The 23,239-nt window shown below is 48.1% G+C and overlaps 1 protein-coding gene across 1 annotated transcript in view; it reads right to left on the minus strand.

Annotated features, from left to right (window-relative positions):
- The window catches only part of gpc4 (glypican 4), a 30,439-nt gene that overhangs the window by 5,950 nt on the left and 1,250 nt on the right, over positions 1–23,239 (minus strand). The window contains exon 2 of the mRNA XM_079268874.1: positions 4,893–5,051. Coding sequence (XP_079125000.1) covers positions 4,893–5,051 — 159 coding nt within the window. The remainder of the gene's footprint in view (positions 1–4,892; positions 5,052–23,239) is intronic.

Raw genomic sequence — 23,239 nt, forward strand, 5'->3', positions numbered from 1 at the left:
TAACAGTCTACAGCAGGGGTGTCAAACTCATTTCCACTCTGGGCCACATCAGCATCACGGTCGCCCTCAAAGGGCCGGTTGTAACTGTAAGACTGTATAACTGTAACTTCTCCTAACATATTGTTAAATAACTCTCTCTGCATTTGATTGTTGTTTATTCAAGTGTAAACATATTGTACATGCAGTTATATAAATGTAAACATATATTTAAACACATTTCTGTTATTATAACATAAATCATTTTAATTGAGGGTTAAGAAACCCACATTACTCTATCAAAGATCAAACTATTGAAGAAAATAACAAAGACAAATATCAAACACAAGTTATGACATTAACTTTGTTCAAAGCTGTTTGTGTCACCTCTCTGCACCCCGCGGGCCTTGAGTTTGACACATGTGGTCTACAGGATTGATTTTAAAGATGGGACACAGGAAACTGCATTTCTATGATGGATAACACATTGCTTGGGACATCTACAGAAATTTTATCGATCTGTAATTTAATAACTTCTGCTCATGAATTGGCTTGTTTGGGCACAGGAAATTCACACGCAGTGCTTTGTGGGTATCCCATTACAAAACAGAAAGCGACACACAACATCATCGTGAGGTTTCCATCAAGTTATTGCAATATACAGATTCCAGCACGACCACACTGGACGTAAATAACTGAATTATTACGTTGTCCCGACGAAAATAAACATTTCAAAAGCGCGATACTGCTGCCACAAGACTGTATTCCCGTACATCTAAATAGAGGTGGCGCCCTCCACACACTGTGCCCGGGACGCCGCCGTCCCCCATTTGAAATCAGAACGATGGTCGTCCCCCCTCACCTGTGCCCGCGTGCTGACAGTCTCAACAGAAACAGTTTGAGCATAAAATCTTGGATGAAAGGCAAAAGGAATGTATTGTGGCGAGCTGGACGTTTGAAACGAGGGGAGCTGAGAGGGGTGAAGCAGGAAGGGGTGAAAGGTGGAGCCGGAGCATCTCCGTCAGGCTGAAGGAGCGGGTCTGAGTATGGGAGCGGCGCTGCTCCTGGACCAGCAGACTTGCCATTCAGCGGAGACGTCTCTCCACATCAAGCCGCTTCAAACTGACCACCATCAATGGCATTCTTCCGTTGTCACATTCCACTCGCTTTCTCCCAGCTTGTCCTGGACTGTCCTTCAGAGGCATTTTCAATAGGATTACTGAATAATGCGACCCCCCCTTCCCATATATGGACCTGTACCCCCCATCTAGCCCTGCGTCTCCCTCCCTCTGCCGCTTTCACTTCATCAGTTCCTTCTGAGAGCTCTCTTCACTAGAGACAGGGAACAATGACCTACTTCATCCTGAGGAATGTCCATCACCCCCCCCCCCCACCACCACCGCTTTCCCCCACCCCCAACAACCCAGGCCCCCTCTCCCACGGACACCCCCTCCTCGACCCCCCCTCAACTTTCTTAATCTGAACAAAATGAGAATTCCTCAGAGTCTCTGAAAAATGCTTCACCTTCAGTCTTGCGTGCATGCAAGCATACACTCGCCCCCTTTCACTCAACTCTCCCCCCCCCCCCCCCGTCTGTCTCCCCCCTCTCGATGCCTCTGTCCCACTGCACAGTCTCTGGGTGCCCTCTGCTCGGCTTTGAAATGTAAAGTTCCCATGCTCTAAACGCTCCCTGCCACCAGCACACACACACACACAGCAAGTAGCGCTGTCACTTCCACTTCAGCCTGACACACTAAAAAGAAAAAGCGAGGTAGGGGAGGGGTGAGGGCGGCTTGGGGCGGGTTAAGTTGAGGGCTTTTTTAACTCCAAATCCCCACTGTGTCGCCAAGGATACCGGAAACACTGCAGCCCCTCCATTTACCTCCCCACATCATGCCCCCCCCCCCCCCCATCACCCCTCTCCACACACACACACACTCCATTGACAGGGATTAAAACAAAAGGTCCACCCCCACCCCTGGAATGTCATAGTAGCCACAAGTTTAAAGTCAGTGAAAGGAGACCGAGGAGGAAGAAGAAGAGGCACGAAGCAGGAGAACAACCCCAAACTTCTCTATTTCCATTCTACAGTTTATTAGAGCGGTAATGCCTGTATGCTAAACAGATAAGCCCTGTAATGAGTTTGGACAAACCCACTGGTAGAAGACGAGAGCGGCCTGTGCAGGGTGTGTGTGTGTGTGTGTGAGTGGTGGCAGCGGGGGAGGTGGTGGTGGTGGGGGCTCTTCTTTGGCCGAAGCTGGGGGTCTTAAGTATAACCAGCATTACACAGGCATCTTGCATTGCCATTAAAAACAGTTTATGACACGCAGCCGTCTGCCAACAGGCCGAGGAGCTGAACAACTCCCTCATGATTTTTCCATTAAAAATGTTGCCTGTTGCTCCGCCAATGGTCTGAGGGAATGTGGGTGAAAGGTTACCCGGGAGAGAGCGCACGCTGTAGCAAAATGTAAGGGAGATGGACAACTGCTGCCTCGGCGAGCGCTCCCCTCTCTCCCTCCCCTCCGTGCCCTGTCATCATTTCCACATGTTGCAGAGAAGGCCCTAAATTATAAGCGACGATCTGTCGGCCCGATCCATCATGGGAACAGACCGATTCGCCTCCCACTCCTTCCCTCCCACTTCTTCCTCCCACTTCTTCCTCCCCCCCCCCCCCCCCCCAGTCACTATAAATTCTGCTCCTCCCAATCCCAGCCCAGGCAGTAATTGCATCCTATTTGTGCCAATTAGTCCCTGCGCTTCTCCCTTTTCTTATGGGATGGGATTCTGTCCCTCCTGCTGTTGGACTTCAGCGCTTTCGGATGGATGTCTCTTGATGTGTGTGTGTGTGTGTGTGTGTGTGCGCCTGGAGAAAAGGGGCCTTAATCCATGTGCTTAAATCCCAGACATAGGCTTGCTCTGCTGGACGGGGTCAGTGCAGTAGGACAGACTGAGGGGAGAACTATTCCTGGCCCTGGTCTTAAATGTCCATGACTCCTAGCTCCAGGGGCATGATGGGAGCCGGCCTAATCACATACACCACTTCCTGACTTTGTTAGTGTGTGAGCAGCACGCTGTTGTGTCTGTGTTCGCGTACGGTCGCAGCTGTGTTTACGCACACATGCACCGCCACCGGCCGTCGACGTCATCGCGACGGCCCTCCTCGGTAACAGTGAATACAAAAAGGTTCACTTCCTGCGGCAGTTTCACCGGCGGGAAGCGCCGCCGTCGGGGTGTCTCGGCGTGACAACGGGAAATAATAGGACGGCAACCCGAGACCCGTCACCGTGTCCAGCGAGAGAAACTAATGTACCAGGTGGAAGAGAGCACAGCAGGCCTTTGTAAAGAGATCCCACATCTAACAGGGGGGGGGGGGGGGTCACTGTCAGCTCGAGGACTGCGCCCTCTTGGTCAGATAGTTGACCCTACAGCCAGTCAGGCTTTGTCAAACTCTGTACGACTTTTGCGTGATTAGTGTGATGAAAACATCTCAGATAACATCTTACAGGAAAGACACGTCCGAGAGCAGGAACAGTATTTAAAGGAAACATCATGCACACCTGGGTAAACCAGTTACAACAGCCACAGTGACGTTTGACAGCAGAGGGGTTTTTGTTTGTAGTTATGTAAAATAAAATGGTCAAGACAACAGTGTTTCCAGTATCAGTTCCTCAAAATCAAAGAGCGAGATCTCCTCTCTCGTGTCGCCATCTCTCTCAGCAGGAAGACGTCCATTATTAAATGTGCAGACAATAAAAACGTCACCGCCTGCAGCCCCAACAGACCAAATGCAAAGCGGCTACAAGAAACGTGGAGTTATTCAACCTGGAAATCGCTCTCTTTCTCTCAGTCTTATTGCGACGAGTACCGCTACGTTCTCAGAGCATGAAAACTATCAAACAACCATTTAAGTTCACTGGTTTCTGCTAATAAAATGCAAACATTTTCAGATTTCTTTGTCTTTATGACAGTAAACTGAAGATCGCGGGTTGAATTGTGTGCGAACGCAGCAGGGACGCGAGGAGAGCGTGGGGGTCAGAAAGGAGCACAGATCCATTAAAGCGACAGACATGATGAACGGCGAGACATTGCGTGTGATGGAACGAGAAAGGAAGAGTGAGGGGCAACAGAGAGGAGGTGTTTTTTGGGAGAGCGGGGCATGAGATGGGGACAAAGGGGCAGTAAGAGAGGAGGAGGAGGAAAGAGGGGCGGGACGGCTCCAGCAGCCACTGCATTCCGACACGTCACATTCCTGGTCACATCTGGCTGCAATACACACTCCGCTCGTTACCGACTATCCCTCGCTCCCCTTTCACGGACACGCAAGATCTGAAGGTCTCTGACTGGCATGTGTACAAACAAACAGAGAAACGCATCAAACCCGTGCACGTGACGGGCAACACTCCAATGTATTCAGAAACTTGAAACTCCATCGGTCCAATCTTCTCCTTGTTCTCCGGCAGAGCTGCAGCGGTGAGACGGTCGGCTGGCTGAGGGCAGTCAAAGCTGACCCGCTCCCTCGGTGACTCAGCACCGTTACATGTTCCCATGAGCTTCCTCCCTCAAAGGGGAAACCTGATCCCAATATTTACAGGCACACGCGCACACACACACACACACACAGTACAGAGAAGACTAAATCTGAAGATGTGTGTGGTCCGTCTGGAAGCGTGCACGTCTCTCTGGAGAGAGAGGGAAGCATGGGGTGGGGGTGGGGGTGGAGCTGAGACGTTGAGAGACAGGTGGACGGGCCGACGGACACAGACCACAGACTGAGTGTCTCTGCCCGGGGCAGTGCACTGGCAGGTGGGAGCGTCCGTCAAAAACACGAGTGCTGCCGCGGAGCAGGGGCACAATGTAGTCTGAAAAGTGGCTGGCGTGCTGGCTTGGAGTGTGTGTGAGTGTGTGTGTTTGCTTACTGTCAAAGTGGTCGTGCCGCTGTCTGAAGGTGGATTGTAGGTTGGTGCTAAGCCTGGAGACGGGAGCTTTGATCTCCGTGTGGCTCTGCTGGCTCAGCTTCTCCTCCATCTCCAGCGTGCAGCAGGAGAAACCCTGCGGACACACTTTCAACGGGGCTCCTGGAAGACATGAGGAGAACACACACACACACACACACACACACACACACACACACACACACACACACACACACACACACACACACGCGTTAGACACAGGAAGCCGTCAACACAAGTCACGTCAACACAGAATCAGACCAAGACTAAATCCGTTTCCAGCAGTAGGCCTGGAAAAGGTGATTCCATTTAAACTTTAAGATCCATTCACACTCTTCACACCCGCGGAGTGGCTGTTAGCGTGCGAGCGAGGTCATCACTCAAGTGAGCCGACGTTAGCGGATATTTGACTTGTTTGAAACACAGAAGCGTATCGATCATTGACACCATTCCTGGCTTTTTGTCTGGGATGAAACCTTTTCCGCTACCGAGTAACAACTTCAGCCCCTCACCAAATCAAAACGCACCTCGGCTGTGAAAACCCCCTTAACTGCACTTAAGTGGATTAATTGCAACACTCAGCCCAGAGCAGTCTTTAGCCAGCCACTTTATAGAGCGCTGCTCTTATCCCGGCACTTCCCCGTCCTGATTGATAGTTCAGTGCTCTCTCAGAGTGCTGCGTCCTTCTAAAACACAGACTTTTAAGAGGAGAGGATTAGCTCTTCGCCCACTTTGCTGGTAAGCAGGCTGACTGCAGCCGTGTGAACATGAGGCAGGTAGATGTTTGTGGAAAGGATCATCTTCTTCTCTTTGGCGTTTTTAGAAGCCGTTTTAGAAGTCTGCTCTATCATTAAGCACACTATGGTTGCCATGTGACCTCAGATGTCTGACTGACACGTGATCCACGTGATGCCGTCTCTCGCTCTCTCTCTCTCTCTTTTCTTTGAATGCTTACTTTGTAAACAAACACTTTGGAAACAGCAGAGCGCCACCTGCAGTGGAAACAGTGTAAAGCTGAAGGCCTAAGTGTCCCTCGCATGCCAGAGGAGCGCCGTGAAGTGTTTTTCTTCAGCGTAGCCGGACAAATGTTCTGAAAAGGCTGGCGTAGACAGAGAACTTGTAACTGTTTAAAACATTCTCAAACACGTCTGCATTCTCGGGCCGAGCCGAATGAACTCAACCCGACCTGCTCGGAGCTTTCACTGCGCCGATGTATCTAAATACGCTCTTTGGTAAAACAGCAAACGGCTAAACTTTGTCAAAAGTGAGTTTTAACGGCCAATTAGAAAAAGGAGGGTCAGGGGAGGACGAACGCAAAGTCACAGCTGCAATAATGTTTAGTTTTAAACGTGGCTGGTGGAATTTGGGAGAACACAGGGATCCTTTCACTGCCTGCAGGAACCAGTGGCCCGTTTGGTTTCCCCCACCAGCTCGTGCTCACTGACTGCTGCTAGAGCAGCTAACGGCACACACACACGGACCGGAGCCTTAAGATCACCTGAGATGTTTTCCAGCGTTTATTCATCCCAGTCTAACTGAGCCTTAAGACATCGTGCCAACTTTCCACATAGTGTGTGTGTGTGCAGTGAAACGCATCAGCGTTTAGAAACTCCTGTGATCGCCGGCAATAACCGTGATTTTCTTCCTGCTCTTTCTTTCATTTGTTCCATCCTTATTGTCTTCCGTGAATTGTTTGGTTAAGACAAATAAATCCAAGCAGCTTTCTCCCAGTGACAACAAAAGACAGGAAGTGCCTCTCATCCGAACGACAGGCGTGGACATGCGTTCTAGTGGTGAGAGGATTTTGGTAAAGCTCACTTCCTGCTTCGTGAACTCTCTGTTCCATTTTATTGCTGGGTTTTTGGTTACGGTTGCTGCAGTTCCTCTGCTTTGGTCGTCAGTATTCGACTGTTACCGTCGCTGCTGGTAGCCGTGTTTAATATGTCGCCATGACAACCTGAGCCACGTGGATCCGTTCCTCTCGGACATCTTGAGGTCCTTTTCGTTCTTTCGGTGCACGTAATCGAAACGCCCCTCGAGCTTAAATGAACGATCAAACTGCAGCGTCAGAAGTGACTCACAGCAACACAGTGATGTAAACAGGGCACCAGAGGGAGGGATGCACCCTGGCGCCATAAACTGGACCCCTCTGTCTGGGATCAAGTCCAAATAAGCCCCAAGTCACTCCTTCTCTCACAGTCCTCTCCCCAAAACTCATCTCTCTCCAACCCCACCCAATCCACCCCCCCCCCCCCCCCCCATATATGCATATACACACACACATATACCCAGGCACAGTTGGCAGCCCCTACCCAAACAAATTCACACATCACTTCACTGCTCAACACATGGCTCTTTGTACAGGCATGATTGGAGGAGTGTGCACATATGCACGCACACACACACACACCTTTTAGGTGAGACAGCCATCCAGTCTCTCCTCCAGCAGGGCCCCTGCTTGCCCACAGCACAGGCGTACAATCAAAAGGGCTATACCCACATGGAAAATAGCCCCAGTTACCAAAGTACACAAATAAAAGTGAGATGGTCAATATTTCACAGGAATGTCTGCACAAATGTCACATTGTTAGCTCAAAGGATTAAGTCTCTGAAAACTGAAGATTCTTAGCCAACGCATTCTTTGTGAAAACATCCCGGCAGCCAATTTCTCAAACCACCGGGAGGAAAAAAACCGGCCCTGCTGGAACACAAGGGAGCGAACAGTTAACGGGAACAGTTCGATCCCATAAAACTCCACATCACGGCGGACTGTGTGTGACGTGTTACCGCCTCACTATTTCACAATGAGCCCGGTCAGTGCGTCATTTCTCCACCGTGAGGGAAACTGCCATTTATGGTGGTCAAAACAAGAGCGCAGCATCTTGTAAACAAACATGTGACTGTGTGTCATGGCTTTCATCAGCTCCCCGCCGCCTCCCTGCCCTCCCTTTGTGGAGAGACCACCATCCCCTTTTTAAATGGCTCATAAAACAAGTCACTTCCCTCTGACATTGTCCTGCCTCTCAAACTCTGTTCTCAGAGGAAGGATGGTGGGGGAGGTGAAAACGCCTCACAGACAAAAACCAGATTAGACACCTCACCGCCCCCTCTGCCTGCCATCATGTGCCCCTGAACCAGACGGACCTCGGGGTGCCCCCCCTTCCACACACACACCTCGACCACCACCCTGCAGGCTTAACCAGCGAGGTCAGGGGTTAACAGCCCCTCCTCTGAGAGAGGTCCTGTCCTCTGAACCCCCCCCCCCCCGCCTGTCCGCCAGCCAGCCGGCACATCCACAACACACAGTAACTCAGCCCCCAATCACTCCGATAATAACACCACCAACACCGGCGATTAAGAGCCAAAATATAATATAAACGGAAAACCTTAACATGTGCTACGATGCAAAGTCATAAAAGCCCCAAGAGGATTATTTCTGTACCCTGGTGAACCCGGGACGTCACTGAAGCTGCTCAGGGAGCCGAGGAGGCCACGGGGGTACCGCGTGTCACCAACCGTCCGCCCACGTCTGTCGCTAATTGGAGCCTGGTGGTCTGCGACTGAACCCGAACCTCCAGACGTCAACATTTGTAAATAATTAAGTGATAAACTGTATGCTGCTCATAGTCTATGTACGTACTAATTCAATCCCAGCAGAATGCAGGTAATTGGAGACGGTGAATACGGGGGGGGGGGGGCACGGTTTCATTTCAATACGGAAGAAACTAAAAACGTGTGAACATATTCCAAGTCGGTCCGATTGATCTCCAAATGTCCGGCGTGTAAAACCCACTCAGCATTGTGAGGTATGCAACGCAACACTTCTAGATACAAAGGTGACGATCAATGGGAATATTATGCTCTCTGCTGGAACATGTACAGGAGAGCGTTGCCAGCCTGCTGAGCATTACTCACACAGACCGTTGTAAAATTTGCACGCCCTGCAGCCATAACATTCTCCTCTTGCTTCTCACCTCTGTCTAGGGTGTAATTATCCCGGGGGGGGGGGTGCCATTTGTTGGATAACTTTCTGTTTTGCGTCCCATCCCATCAAACACAATCACATGAGCTCTACCTGCGGCCTGTTGAGGAGCCCGTGATGCTGCTTTTTAAGTTTGACTTGCGTGCATAATGTCTCAGTACAGCGTTAGACGGCACGGAGAGGAGGCACGATGTGAACCGCAGCTGAAAAGAGTAATTATTAAAAGGCGGCATATTTCATCTCCAAAATCACAGCAATTGCCGTCTAAGTCATTCCTTCTTATATTCTTTCCTGTTGCAGCATGTTGTCAAATCACCACTGTCGTTTTGGTCTCCCTTTCATGTGCAAGGACTCTCCAGTTAAGGCTGCTATCTGGATCCTTCTTTTTTATAATTCTTTTACACGTTACTCGTTCAAAAAATGCCATTCATCCATTTCGGAGAAGCTTTTCCAGTTAGTTTCTCAGCGAGCAATTCAACGCGTCAAACTATTCCGACGACTCGGTCCCCCGCAACAAACTAATCAAATGAAGCCTCAAAATGTTGCCCTTGTTTGGAATTAAACCCACACATCTATTCACCGGTGGAATAAATGTGTGCACGGCATAATTGGGGCTGGGGGTTTTTTAGCAAGGGGAATCTCCCGCATGAGATCAGCCTAGTGCTGTAAAAAAAGAAAAAAAAAAGGAAATGTGCAAAAGTCAAAGTATGAAGGGAGGAGAATACCGTCTCTGAGCCGCCAGTGTCCTGTTGTGGAACAGAGGTCTCACAGTTTACAGCGCTCTTGTACAATATGATATTTCCCCCCATGTTACAAGAAATCCTTTAACTAGGCGAGCTGACTAAGAGCTCAGTGTTATTTACAACCTGGAGGAGGTGCTGCAGAAGGGGGGGGGGGGGGGCTACAAACATCCACACATTCACGTCAGGCTGCTGCTCCGTACAAAACCGCAGACGCTTGCTCAAGGGCATCATGCCAGCAGGAGTCTAAGGAGAGAGGGAAGTGGGCCTCGGTCGCCTCTCCCTTTCGCAGTTTGTTTTCTGTCCAAGTGATCAACTTTTCAGATTTCTTAAGTAGAAATTAAACTAAATGTTCCGCGGAGTCAAACATAAAATATTAGTTCTACGACATTATGTGGAATTTCACAATGGAAAGTGAGTCTGTCCAGTGTGACAGAGAGCGAAACCACCGACGAACATAAAAACACATTTAGAAGCCAGGATAAGTAGAACACGTCTTCTACGTACTGCATCTTATGTGTGTGGACTCTGAGCTACGGCAGAGCGAACCGCAGGAAGGGGGAAAAGGTTCAGCGACATTATGCTGTAAGCGGAAACCATCATTAGAGACCGGACCGGTCATATGGAGATAATCAGGGCAGGGCCGTACTTCCACCAACTCAGTGTCTACACGTCAGCCTCTTACAAAAATACAGTCATGACAAGTTTACAGCACTTTTGGCCAAACCAGTAATACCTGGAATGTGCTTGCAGGGGACTTTTGAATCAGACTAGTATTTTAACGAAAGGGTTGGTAACGACGCCGACCCCTTGTCTTTGCTCTGACACGTTTCACTTGACTGCTGCTCAGTGTGTCCGAGCAGAAAGCGTGGAAAGCTAACGGACAGACCGAGTAATGAATGGTACTTTCACCATCTCTGAGGCATTAATCACAGCGTGTGGTCTGATAACCAGCTCTCTCCCTCACTGGTGCCACGTCTGCGGTGTACTCCACAACACACACACACACACACAGACACACACAGTAGATCTGCGGCCCCTCGCTGGGACTGGCACCAGCGTGGAGCTCCAGCTGACCCATGACTCAGACATTACACCACTCTCATAACCAGCGTATAGCCTGGAAAGGATGGAACCTAAAGTGGGTGACGCCTTTTAAACATTTTAAGTTAAGCAGTAAAATCTTTTACAGGAATTGTTTGAAAATTGCGACCAGAACATCTGCATGTTTGCCTCAATAAACACAGAAGCGTTGTTCTGGTGCTGCTATGCGTCGTCGTCGTTACATGCTGTATGTGTTGGTACGTCTTGGAGCACGCTTTGTGTTTTTTCCGTTGCTGTAGGGCTGGGCGATAAATCGATTTAATCGATTAATTCGAATGTGTGCTTTAAGGCGATGTGTTTTATTGAAAATCGAGAAAATCGCCCCCACCCCTCCCCCCCGTTGGGTTCCCGTAGTAGAGTGCGCGCGCATTGTTTACAAACTAAAACAATGCAACAACAACCCAGCATTTTGGAGACATTCACCAACTGTACTCCGCATGAGAAGAAGAGTGCCCGGTGGAAAGCCATCACGGATGCAGTCGCGATGTATATCGCAAAAGATATGGTGCCCATATACACCGTGGAAAAGCCGGGGTTTATTCACCGTCTCAAAGCTTTGGACCCCAGGTACGTGCTACCAAGCCGTAAACATTTTTCTGACGTTGCCTTGCCTCGGCTGTACAATAGTACACGCCAAAGGATCTCTGCGGAGCTGGAGGGGATGTCATTCTACTCCGCAACAACTGACCTGTGGTCCAGCAGGTTGACCCAGACACCGATCCACTTGACTGGTGGAAGCGTCACCAACTTAACTTTCCAAGGCTAAGTACTTTAGCAAAGAAATACCTCTCTGTGCCAGCTACAAGTGCCCCCTCTGAGAGGCTTTTCAGTGTGTGGGGGGGGGCATTGTTACATGCCACCGTGCATGCCTGAAGCCAGAGGTAGTAGACAGGCTTGTCTTCCTGGCAAAAAATATTTAGAAAAAACATGCACTACTGTTTAATACTGTTGGTTATGTTGTGAATGCACTTGATTTTGTTTACATGCACTTATTTACTGTGCAAAATATGTTATGTTGATGTTAGATCAGATGTTGCACTTTTGAAAATGTGAATGTTAAAGGGTCATATACATTTTATTTCATGCTGTGTTTGTATCAGTGTATTCAGTTAGAAAAGCTTACTGTAAAAAGTTACATTTGCACAGTTGTTTACAATGGAAGGCTACTATTTAATGCCATTTAATGTTATGTTTAATTTAATTTTATATTTAAATGATTCAGGCAAACAAAAGAGTGACCAAATACTTTTTGTATACTACAGGCACCTTTCTACAATGTTCAGGTTTTGTTTGCACTTTATTTTTATCAACCTACTTGGGAAAATCATCACAAAATAAAAGAAAAAATTGTTTTCAACAGCTTCTGTCATCTGCAAAAAATTTTGGGGGAAAAAAATCGATTTAAATCGTGAATCGGATTTTTTGTAAAAAAATCGGAGATTTTTTTTTTAGGCCATATCGCCCAGCCCTACGCTGCGCGTATCAAAAGGAGGTAAAGACGTCGAAATAAGTTCCCCCCGTGACAACTGGCAACGGTACCGTGTCATTTTCAAAGTACGTCTTCTCGGCAGCAGAAGTCTGCACGGTTATGGTTCACGTCAGAAGGGCTCATTATTTCGGTGGAGATGTTCACATCGCAACCACGAGTCTCGCGTGGAGCAACATTATTTCACTGCAACTTGTGCAACTTCTACACCCTGTATTCAGTCTCTCAACTTCTTTTTCTTTTCTTGTTTTGTTTGCACTTTATTTTTATCAACCTACTTGGGAAAATCATCACAAAATAAAAGAAAAAATTGTTTTCAACAGCTTCTGTCATCTGCAAAAAATTTTGGGGGAAAAAAATCGATTTAAATCGTGAATCGGATTTTTTGTAAAAAAATCGGAGATTTTTTTTTTAGGCCATATCGCCCAGCCCTACGTTGCTGTATTCTATTGCGGCTGCAACAACGTAGTTTCCCCCACGAGGATCACCATGCTCATCTAATGCACACGGAGCATTGACGTTCAATAAATCACCAGGTTGACGTTATGTACAGCAGTACAGTGATGGAGAGCAGCTGAGTCCCATAAAACAAAGACACACAGTAAGACAGCTGTGTGTGACTCAACACATGCTGTACACTAAACACACACTGTACAGGTAGTATCTAGTTACATCCCTTCTTATTATCACTACACATCTGCTTATTGTTCATTCTGCACATTCATTCATAACTAATAAAAACGCTTTTAAATGCATCTTGTTCAGCATCATCATGCAGCTTTGATACAGTAGTTTGTCACTCGGCTTGCAGTCAGCTGACCCAGAAAGCATCCACTCCTCACATGACGAGTCACGGCACCAATGCTGATGCGACCCATGACTCAGCAACAAACAGTGAAGTGTTAAGAGGTTAACTCAAAAGAACAATGGCGCAGACCCTCGTTAACGTCCATAAATAACAGGCGGAAGCCTCTCGGGCGGCGGAGAGCTCGGGAAACGTCAGCGACGTGCGAGATTTACTCCACTCGGAACAATGCTCAGCATCCATTTATGAGGCAGGAAGTTTTGGTTGAGGAGAGTACTCTCTGGAGTCAATGTTCTCAGCTGCCAGCCACGGGGGCTTTTGGATAATGTCTCAGCAAAATGATGTTGCCTTGAATAAATCAGGGATTAAAATCTCCTCCGCAACACAGCTGTCAAAACACCAAACTGCCAAAATGCACTTGTCACACGGCATGACTGTGATGAGAGTCTGCTGCTGCGGCACGAGGAGACGCTCATTACGATCTCCGTGACTCTCCGCTGCCACAGAAAAACTCTAAATAAAAGCAGTTTGTCATTCAGAGGGAGAAATTGTCACATTAAAATGTTCATCCGTGCTAAATCCTCCGCGTTTGGATGGTGAATTGTGGCGCACAATCCCACATACAAAGCCCACACTGGGCTCTGTAAACCGGAGCCCTCGGCCACCGAGAGTCCATTTCTGATTACTAAACCAGTCTGGGCCTCTGGCCAATTAAAACTCTCCATTTGTGAACATTCCTAAACGCTGTCATCCGTGAACATTTACCCAGAAGCCCCTGGGGAGATTCCACAACATTGCCCCGGCCTCTCGCTCTGTCTGTTTCCCTCTCCCGTCCCGGCCCTGCATCTCCGGCTTTGTCTCCCCACACAAAAGCTCCCTGCCGACACCACTTCCCAGGTCACTGCTTTGTCAGGGTTTCGACTGGCTCCTGCACCCTCCCCGAGTACGCTTAACAAGTCACCAACCAACTTCCAACCGCTGGGGCAGCGCTCTAAAGTTCACCTGCCGCACAAACGCATGTGAAACCTCTCGTGGTCAAAGCACAATCTGGAGGACGGCGTTCGACTCTCTGACCTCTTGTGTCGGAGACGTGAAACTATTTCTCTTGATAGCATCAGGTGGATATTACACCTGCCGAAATATGGTGATACCAGAACTGACAAAAGCCTAAAACAACGGGAAAAGTAATGGAATTCTTTCTTTATTTGTTTCTTAATTTAGATCCGTTCCTTCACATGGTCACATCTCTCCACCTTCACATATCACACTGCTGCTTATAAAAGGTTAAACATTCAGTTGCCTTGTAGCAAGTGAACTTAAAGCTCCCTCTGGTAAGGGCTGATGCAGTGTAGAGCCGAGGGCTTTTATTGTGAAAGGTATGAACAGAGAGCGTGCCGCTGTACCGCGCTGCCTTGCCGTCTTGGTTCAGACTACGGAGCCTCTGTGTTATCACCTTCATAAGTAGAGGTGCACCTAATAACCCTCAGCTGCAGACCTTTATTCTGCTTTTGTTGACAAGTTGTGCAACACGTCATGTGAAGGGCAAGGCTCGTGTGTTACAGAGCTGCAGCTCAACACCTACATAATGAAGACAAAACACTATTCTGGAGAGAATATTTAGTGAAAACGTATCAAAGTTCAAGAGTTAAAGTGAGAAAACAAGCCATTAGACGAGAGAAGAGGCCAGAACAGGGTGGTAATTCAGTCAGAAATGCCACAACACAACGTGGGCATTAAGCATCTCGGTACACAGTACAACACGGGGTTCTCACTTGACAGTTCACATTTGGCCTAAAAACAAGTACCGAGGTCTGCAAGAGGTCAAGACGTACACAAAGCACAGCGAAGAAACGGGATCATAAAAATGAAAGGGCACACTCTCAGAACTTGTGACGGCTCCGTCTGGAACTACGAGAAGGCTGGAGGCCATGATTCATGTTGGATTCGAGGAATTCCTACTTCAAACAGGAGCGGCCGGTTTTTTCCCGGAGGAGATTGAATTTGGGCCACTTTCATAACTCGCTCCACACAAACTTTCAGAAACTTTTTTCTGACTTCCTTCTGATAAACACAGCAACTAATGGCGATTGGCTCCACTGCCATTCGGACCTTGTGCAAGCTTTGCCATTCAGCCGGGTGGTTCTGACATACCGGTACATTGAATGCTGTATGGGATATAGATTCAGACATGAAGGAAACTCTCTCTTTCCAACCATCACTCTGTTCTAAACAGCACCTATCAGAGGTGATTCACGGCAGTGATTCAACAGCTGGTCTAATCTTTCACCCTCTCCACGTCCGTCTTTAAGGTTTTGTGCCTTTTGATGAGCCGCAGAGCTCCAGTGTTTGATGCTCTTACTACAGATTCCACCTTTCGCCTGGTCTGTGTGTGTGTGTGTGTGTGTGTGTGTGTGTGTGTGTGTGTGTGTGTGTGTGTGTGTGTGTGAAAGAGAGAGCGAGACTGTGTTGTGTTTAAGATTTGCAGACAGGCGGAGGTTTTGCAGACAAACGGAGAGGACAAGTTACAGCACAGCATGATTATAGCAGGAGGAGGAGAAAGGGGGGGGGGGGTGAGACACAAAAGACCTTCCTGGCTTGTCCCTCTACACCAGCCCTCCGTCTTTTCCACTGACTCATGGCACACAAATGAAAACACACTTTAAAGCAGAAGATGAAAAAAAGGCCAAGTGCTTTACCATGACCCTCCACAAACACCGCGTGCTGTGGGAGAGACGGACGACTGTTGAGCGTACAGATAGTACGCAGTCTCTGAGATGTGCTTATACACTGCTGCAGAGCCATGCGCTAGCGAGACTATCCGAGGACGCTTTACACTTCAAACTGTCTTGGTGGGCTGGTCAGAAGCGCCTGCAAATTTCAAAAAACAATTCCCGACACCCCATCCTCCATCTCCACATCAAAAAGGAATTCAAAAAATCCATCTCTGTTGAAACATACGAGAGCTTTTAAAAAGGACTCGACACACAGACAATACATTTCATCGCTGCCGGTAAAAAGCCGGCGAACCCCTCCTAAGGACAGGGAGCTCTTTGACAATGTTTACAACAGACATCCAAAAGCAGCTGAAGTCCTCCAGATGTTGAGGCAGGACGGGGACCCAGACGAACGCCCCCCCAGGCGGAATGAGGTCAGGTACAAGATCGGGTTTCTGGAAGCTCAAAGCTGCAAAAAGGGCAACAAAGATTCTGATATACCTGTTGGGCCTGAGGAAACTGGACACCCGCGGAGGCGGTGGGAAGAGAACCACTCATCGCAGCCCGTCAAAGGGCCTGGGAAGTCTAAACCTCGCGCTGCAATGGCCTAATGGGCCTCAGTCATGGATGCGCAGTCCGTTCCCGGTGGTGTGCGCCGAATGCGTAGATAAATCAAAGTTGCTTGCCATTCCTATGAAGTACAATATTGGCGCGATGACTCTCACATAACCGCATTTTTCTTTCTGCCAGCGAAAAAAAGAGAAAAAAGGCTCAAAACACGCTAACCAAAGTTGCTGCTTTTGGGAGTTTTCATTTAACAAACTATTTGATGCTTTCATGTGTGGGTTCTCCCCCCCTCCCTCGCTTATCGGCCCTCAGCCAGCAGGACGTCTGCCATTGTTTCCTTCATGTTTCGAATTTGACTTCTGATGACCTGCTTCCAACACATACCATCAACCAGTCAGTCAGACTCTGAGCTGTGTGAAGCAGCCAAAGATCTGCCTGCTGCAGAAGGAAAAAAGTTTTTAAAAGTATTGAAGAAAAAAAAGAAGGGGGGGGGGGGGGGTGATCTCAAACAATACAATTTATATGAAAATAAATGAGAGCGAGCAGCACACAAGGGGATTAGGCAAATATTAGGAAAACTATTAAGCTAGCTGCAGTTTGGAGGAATGAGCGAAGTGTGAGTGACTTCCTCGTCAGTGGGATTCTTGATGGAGGCCTTGGGAGCAATTAGCCGGGATTACAGCTCGGCTGGCCAGCGCCCAGCTCTGGGGCTCCAGCCCAAACACCCAGGCAAGTCCCTGGCTTCACTCCCTCACCGCTCCCTAACCACACGGCGCACACACCCTAACGATGATCACGACCATCAACGCGGACATCCACTCTGCTGTGGCTTCGCGGGGAAATCAATAAACCTTGGTTGAGTTACACCTTCATCGCGGTCGCACTCCCCCCCCCCCCCCCTCCGCCCGCCAGCTAGGCTAGAGAGCGGAGCCGTCGTGGTGTCGGGCGAGGGGGCTTCACGCTCCACCCCTGCAGTTTGGGATCAGAGCCCGCAGCCCTTTGGCCACACTCCTCACAGCTGGCCGAGCACCGAGGTGATCGGCACAAAAGGAGACGCACGGCGGCAATATCAGCGGAACAAAAACAATAAGTACAACACCAAGCATCGACTGCACAAAAGGGACTTTAGCAGCCAGAGGAGCTGACCAACGGAGAGAGGGTGAGGTGGGAGATGGGAATCATCATGTGTGATCTCACTGGTACGCTAACGTCATCTCATCAAACACTGTGTATGAGACCCAGATTTGAAATATTTTCATGTTGCATGCGTCATTTCATCCCATACGAAGTTATGGTGAAGTCAAATGCTCTTCTGTACTTGGTATTTGAGGTAAAGACGTGTTATTGCTGCCTCACTAACATTTAGAACTGATAACAAAGCGGCGTGTTCACAAGAGACCTGGTCTAGTTTTGGCATGTGCATCATCTGAAAGCCATTTTGCACAGACAAACGTAAAAAGCAGACACCAGACAGGAGAGGTAGATGGGCTCAAAGGGAGCAGAATACCAGCAAACCACCGGCGATGGTGAAAGAGAGAGAGAGAGATCAGCCAGGGATGACGGAGAGGAGAGATCGGGCATGAAACTCAACCTCCCAGAGGAGCTGCCGAAGAGAGCGAGCGCGGGGAGAAGAAAATGAACCGATATGTCAGTCTGGACGGGGGGGGGGGGCAAACAGGACGTGTTAACAAGAAGTTTCAGGGAGTCGCCCCCCCCCCCCAAAGTATGGAAAACCACAAGGCCAGATCAACATCTCTCACAGCCAGCATCAGACGAGGACCCGCACAGATCCTCCAAACGACACAGTCGAGTTTAACTGCGGCCACTCGAGCCCTCAAAACAAAAAGTGCTGTGGGGCCCTTGGATTAAAACCTGGTATTGTGCTCATGGGCTGCATGTACATGCCAGTGTGACTGGGCCGCGATGAGTCACAGTGCATGCATGCTTCCAGCTACCTCCCCACATTCCCTCAGCCTGTGTCACACACTCACAGAGCTGCTCTCTGGCCCACCAGATGATCTCCTCATATATATATATATATATATATATATATATATATATATATATATATATATATATATATATATATATATATATATATATATCGCCCGTTTGCAAAGCCAGATCTCGACATGGGTCCTCGGTGTCACTGTGCTTCTCGAGGTAAACATCACTTCACTCGACCGTTAAAGCGTCCGTTCAATAACAGCTGCCACGTGAACGCCTTCCTGCCCTGATGCTCAGCTCACTGACAGACTGCTTTTGGACTCTTGACCTCGCAGACTGCAGGAGCAGCAGGGAGCCGTGTGCTGACAACAGAGAGTGTAAATAATTACAAACACAATGCACTAATTATGAAAAGCGTACGATTGGGTTCCTCTAAGCTGCTTTGCGTGTTTTTTTTTTTCATCTTCCCGTTTGGGAATAATAATAATGCAACAACTATTGCAGACAGTTATTCTGTAATCTTCTCGAAGCTATTTTTTTGTTAAATGAGAGGAAATGAAGGCTAATCACTAAGCGCAGCGCTGCAGCGATCCTTAATGATAAGACCTGCAAAGTGTTTCACATAAAACAAAGAGGGCCGTTGGACTTTTATGGGGTTGGCCTTGAGAGCCGGCTGAGACACTTGGCTGCTGGTTTATTAGTTAATTATTACAGCCGTTAAAACACCGGCCCACAGAGCCACTCAAATATTGGTCTTTCAGCTGTAAACGCTCCAGCAGGCCGGGCTGTTACCCCGCTCTTATCTTATCTGCCCGAATGTCGCTGCAATAACACAACCTGCTATTTCCCAAAAAACGTTACGTGCAGGACGAGGCGGGAAGGAGCGTCTCGAGCTCTCTGAGAGGCCGACGCACTGAGGTCATGCACGCTTTGAGTTTCAGCCATAGTGCGCTGAACTGATTACGGGCCGAGGAGGGGGTAAAACGAGCCTCTTCTCTTTGATCCGTGCCATTGTTCCATACCTGAAGCATGACATCAGGCCCGACTGCCGGAGTAAACCAAAACAGATTTTTAGCTTGAAGAGCTGCAACCAAAAAGAAGAGGCTGGAAGCGCAGCGTCCTGCAGCCTCTGACATGGCAGACACCGATCTGCTCAGTGTTAACTGCTCAGTGTTCGTGGGGGGGGGGGGGGGGGCACCTTTCAGCATTTATCACCGTGTCAAATAGGAAAAATCATCACCCGCTACTATTAGCAGATAAGTTCAGAGTAAAACAAGCCGTTTACATTCCGTATAATTACAGACATTGTTCATGTGTCATCATTAGTGTTGCGATCTCCATTTAATACCCATTTAGGTGTGGTATTCAACCACAGGCCCTAAACGCATCATCCTGTAGCAGACAAGAAACTCTGGGAATAAGTTCTTGAACCGCTTCCACGTGAGCAGTATAAGATTGGTACCACGAGATCCACGAGGAATTCGCCGACTGAGCCCGCCGCCGTTCCTCCGCATCACTCAATTCGGCCCGTGCCAAAGCAATCAGGGTTTCCATTTGACTTCTTACTGCATTAAAACCCTTTATTGAATCTCAAATCTGGCTTCGGCCGAGCCCTTCGGTTAATACGAATGGCAGCAAGCGTTCTTATCTGCGCGCTGCCAAAAATAACACGAGATGTCTGTGGTTGTGGGAGGCGACGGTTGAATCCGTGCCTCCAATAAGACTCATATTCCACCAGAGTTACGCTGCGCTAGGGCTGGGCGATAAATCGATTTAATCGATTAATTCGAATGTGTGCTTTAAGGCGATGTGTTTTATTGAAAATCGAGAAAATCGCCCCCACCCCTTTTTCCCGTAGTAGAGTGCGCGCGCATTGTTTACAAACTAAAACAATGGCGGCCAGCAGCTTCACTGCTGCCGCCGCCACCTCACAAAAACAACCCAGCATTTTGGAGACATTCACCAACTGTACTCCGCATGAGAAGAAGAGTGCCCGGTGGAAAGCCATCACGGATGCAGTCGCGATGTATATCGCAAAAGATATGGTGCCCATATACACCGTGGAAAAGCCGGGGTTTATTCACCGTCTCAAAGCTTTGGACCCCAGGTACGTGCTACCAAGCCGTAAACATTTTTCTGACGTTGCCTTGCCTCGGCTGATACACGCCAAAGGATCTCTGCGGAGCTGGAGGGGATGTCATTCTACTCCGCAACAACTGACCTGTGGTCCAGCAGGTTGACCCAGACACCGATCCACTTGACTGGTGGAAGCGTCACCAACTTAACTTTCCAAGGCTAAGTACTTTAGCAAAGAAATACCTCTCTGTGCCAGCTACAAGTGCCCCCTCTGAGAGGCTTTTCAGTGTGTGGGGGGGGGCATTGTTACATGCCACCGTGCATGCCTGAAGCCAGAGGTAGTAGACAGGCTTGTCTTCCTGGCAAAAAATATTTAGAAAAAACATGCACTACTGTTTAATACTGTTGGTTATGTTGTGAATGCACTTGATTTTGTTTACATGCACTTATTTACTGTGCAAAATATGTTATGTTGATGTTAGATCAGATGTTGCACTTTTGAAAATGTGAATGTTAAAGGGTCATATACATTTTATTTCATGCTGTGTTTGTATCAGTGTATTCAGTTAGAAAAGCTTACTGTAAAAAGTTACATTTGCACAGTTGTTTACAATGGAAGGCTACTATTTAATGCCATTTAATGTTATGTTTAATTTAATTTTATATTTAAATGATTCAGGCAAACAAAAGAGTGACCAAATACTTTTTGTATACTACAGGCACCTTTCTACAATGTTCAGGTTTTGTTTGCACTTTATTTTTATCAACCTACTTGGGAAAATCATCACAAAATAAAAGAAAAAATTGTTTTCAACAGCTTCTGTCATCTGCAAAAAATTTTGGGGGAAAAAAATCGATTTAAATCGTGAATCGGATTTTTTGTAAAAAAATCGGAGATTTTTTTTTTAGGCCATATCGCCCAGCCCTACGCTGCGCGTATCAAAAGGAGGTAAAGACGTCGAAATAAGTTCCCCCCGTGACAACTGGCAACGGTACCGTGTCATTTTCAAAGTACGTCTTCTCGGCAGCAGAAGTCTGCACGGTTATGGTTCACGTCAGAAGGGCTCATTATTTCGGTGGAGATGTTCACATCGCAACCACGAGTCTCGCGTGGAGCAACATTATTTCACTGCAACTTGTGCAACTTCTGCACCCTGTATTCAGTCTCTCAACTTCTGCAGATGTTCGAAGTGGCACTAACTTCTCCAATCTTTGGTTATTAACTGTTGAAGCTGAAACTCTGCAGGTAATTAGTGTTCTGCGACTTCATATCCGGTTCAGTGTAAACACGAGAGTTCGACCCGTCACAAAGTGGAGAAGTGATGCTCTGACAAACACGACCGGAGTTCAATCAGACCGCACATCTGGAGCCATTTCTCCCTGGCAACATGCAGCATTCCGAGAGCGCGGGGCTACATTCTGCTTTCTGGAGACCCTCGGCTCTCTTTAATGACAGGAGACCATGTTGCTTTCAATGGATCAATTATCTCAGTCTCCTCCGACGCCAAAGAGCTGCTCACTGAGGTCGGCCCGGCCTGAGGCCCAGACATACACCGGGAATCTATTGTAAAAAGGAAAAGGCACGTGTGTGGAGCACACGAACCTGCACGGTAAAAACTGCCTTCATTCACATCAGTCTTTTAAAAACCCAGAGATGCAAGACAATTAAGTCCGACCAACGCAGACATGTTGGGGTACTCTCAATGACATTTAGCATCACAAAGACATACAGGCAGAAGACAAAAGGTCCTATAGACTCGTGTGAAATGCTGGGGGGGGGGGGGGGGGGGGGGGGAATAAGTCCTCGGCTCCTTTGACAGTTACGTCCGACTCAAATCTCAATGAGCTATTGTCAACAGAAAGAAAAGACAGTGTGAACATCCTCTTACGATGTAAAGCAAACTCATAAAGGACATCGGTGCAATAAAGAGGAGCCGTAGTTATTGGTCACCCTTATCAAGAGGAAATAACGCTGTGAACACTTTGCCCAAAAGCCGAAAAAAAAAAAAATATATGAACGTGGGAAAGTCTGAGGAGAAAAGTTAATTATTAAGTCCAGTGAGATAAACCTGCACTGGGACATTACTTTTGAAGAAAGGGAGGAAAACATGACGACCTACTTCTGTCATTTCAAACAAGGACGCCGAGATGAAGCCGCTGCAGAACTGGTAACCGAACGGAACTTAAGGGTTTCGAATACATGCGCGCATATTCACTTTAGCCACCGTATGAATGAAAGGGAAACGAGAGAAGGGAGGGATTTAAAGTATGCAGGGCACAGTGGAATTTCAAACCCCCAACCCCCGTCTCCCCTTAAAGCCTTCACTGTGAAAAGCCACCCCCCCCCCCCCCCCCCCCCACACACACAAGTTTCCAACACTTGGGTTTAACTCGTGATTAGCTAAATTGATTTGCCTTCTCACCTCTTTGTCTGTCTATAGCAACACAGCAGCTCCTCTATTTATTACACAGAGGCAACCATTGGTGCATAACATCCTGTCGTGCAAACTAAACTAGAGGCAAATGTAGGAGTACAACGTGTGCCTGCACAGAAAATGTGAAAAACACAAAATCTACTAACCCAGAGAGAGCGAGAGAGAGGGGAGGGGAGAGGGGAGGGGAGGGGAGAGGAGGGGGGGGGGGGGGTGTCAAACGCCTTGTTCAAAAGGCACAGGGCTTGTTTACTGAATCACTGCAGGCTGCCTGCACTTCACCACCATAGGAGTCTCCGCTGAGGAAGCCTGGGAGTAAACACAGGCCTGGCTTCCTTCAGCCCGTGTCTTGATTATACCTCTTTATTGTTATGAATTACTGACAAGTATTTCCTAAATGAGGACTATATTTAAACAGTGGAGCGGCGGAGTGCTTTTCAGCCTGAAGAATGCGTCCC

Source organism: Melanostigma gelatinosum, assembly GCF_949748355.1.
Source record: "Melanostigma gelatinosum genome assembly, chromosome: 5".
Lineage (NCBI taxonomy): Eukaryota > Metazoa > Chordata > Actinopteri > Perciformes > Zoarcidae > Melanostigma > Melanostigma gelatinosum.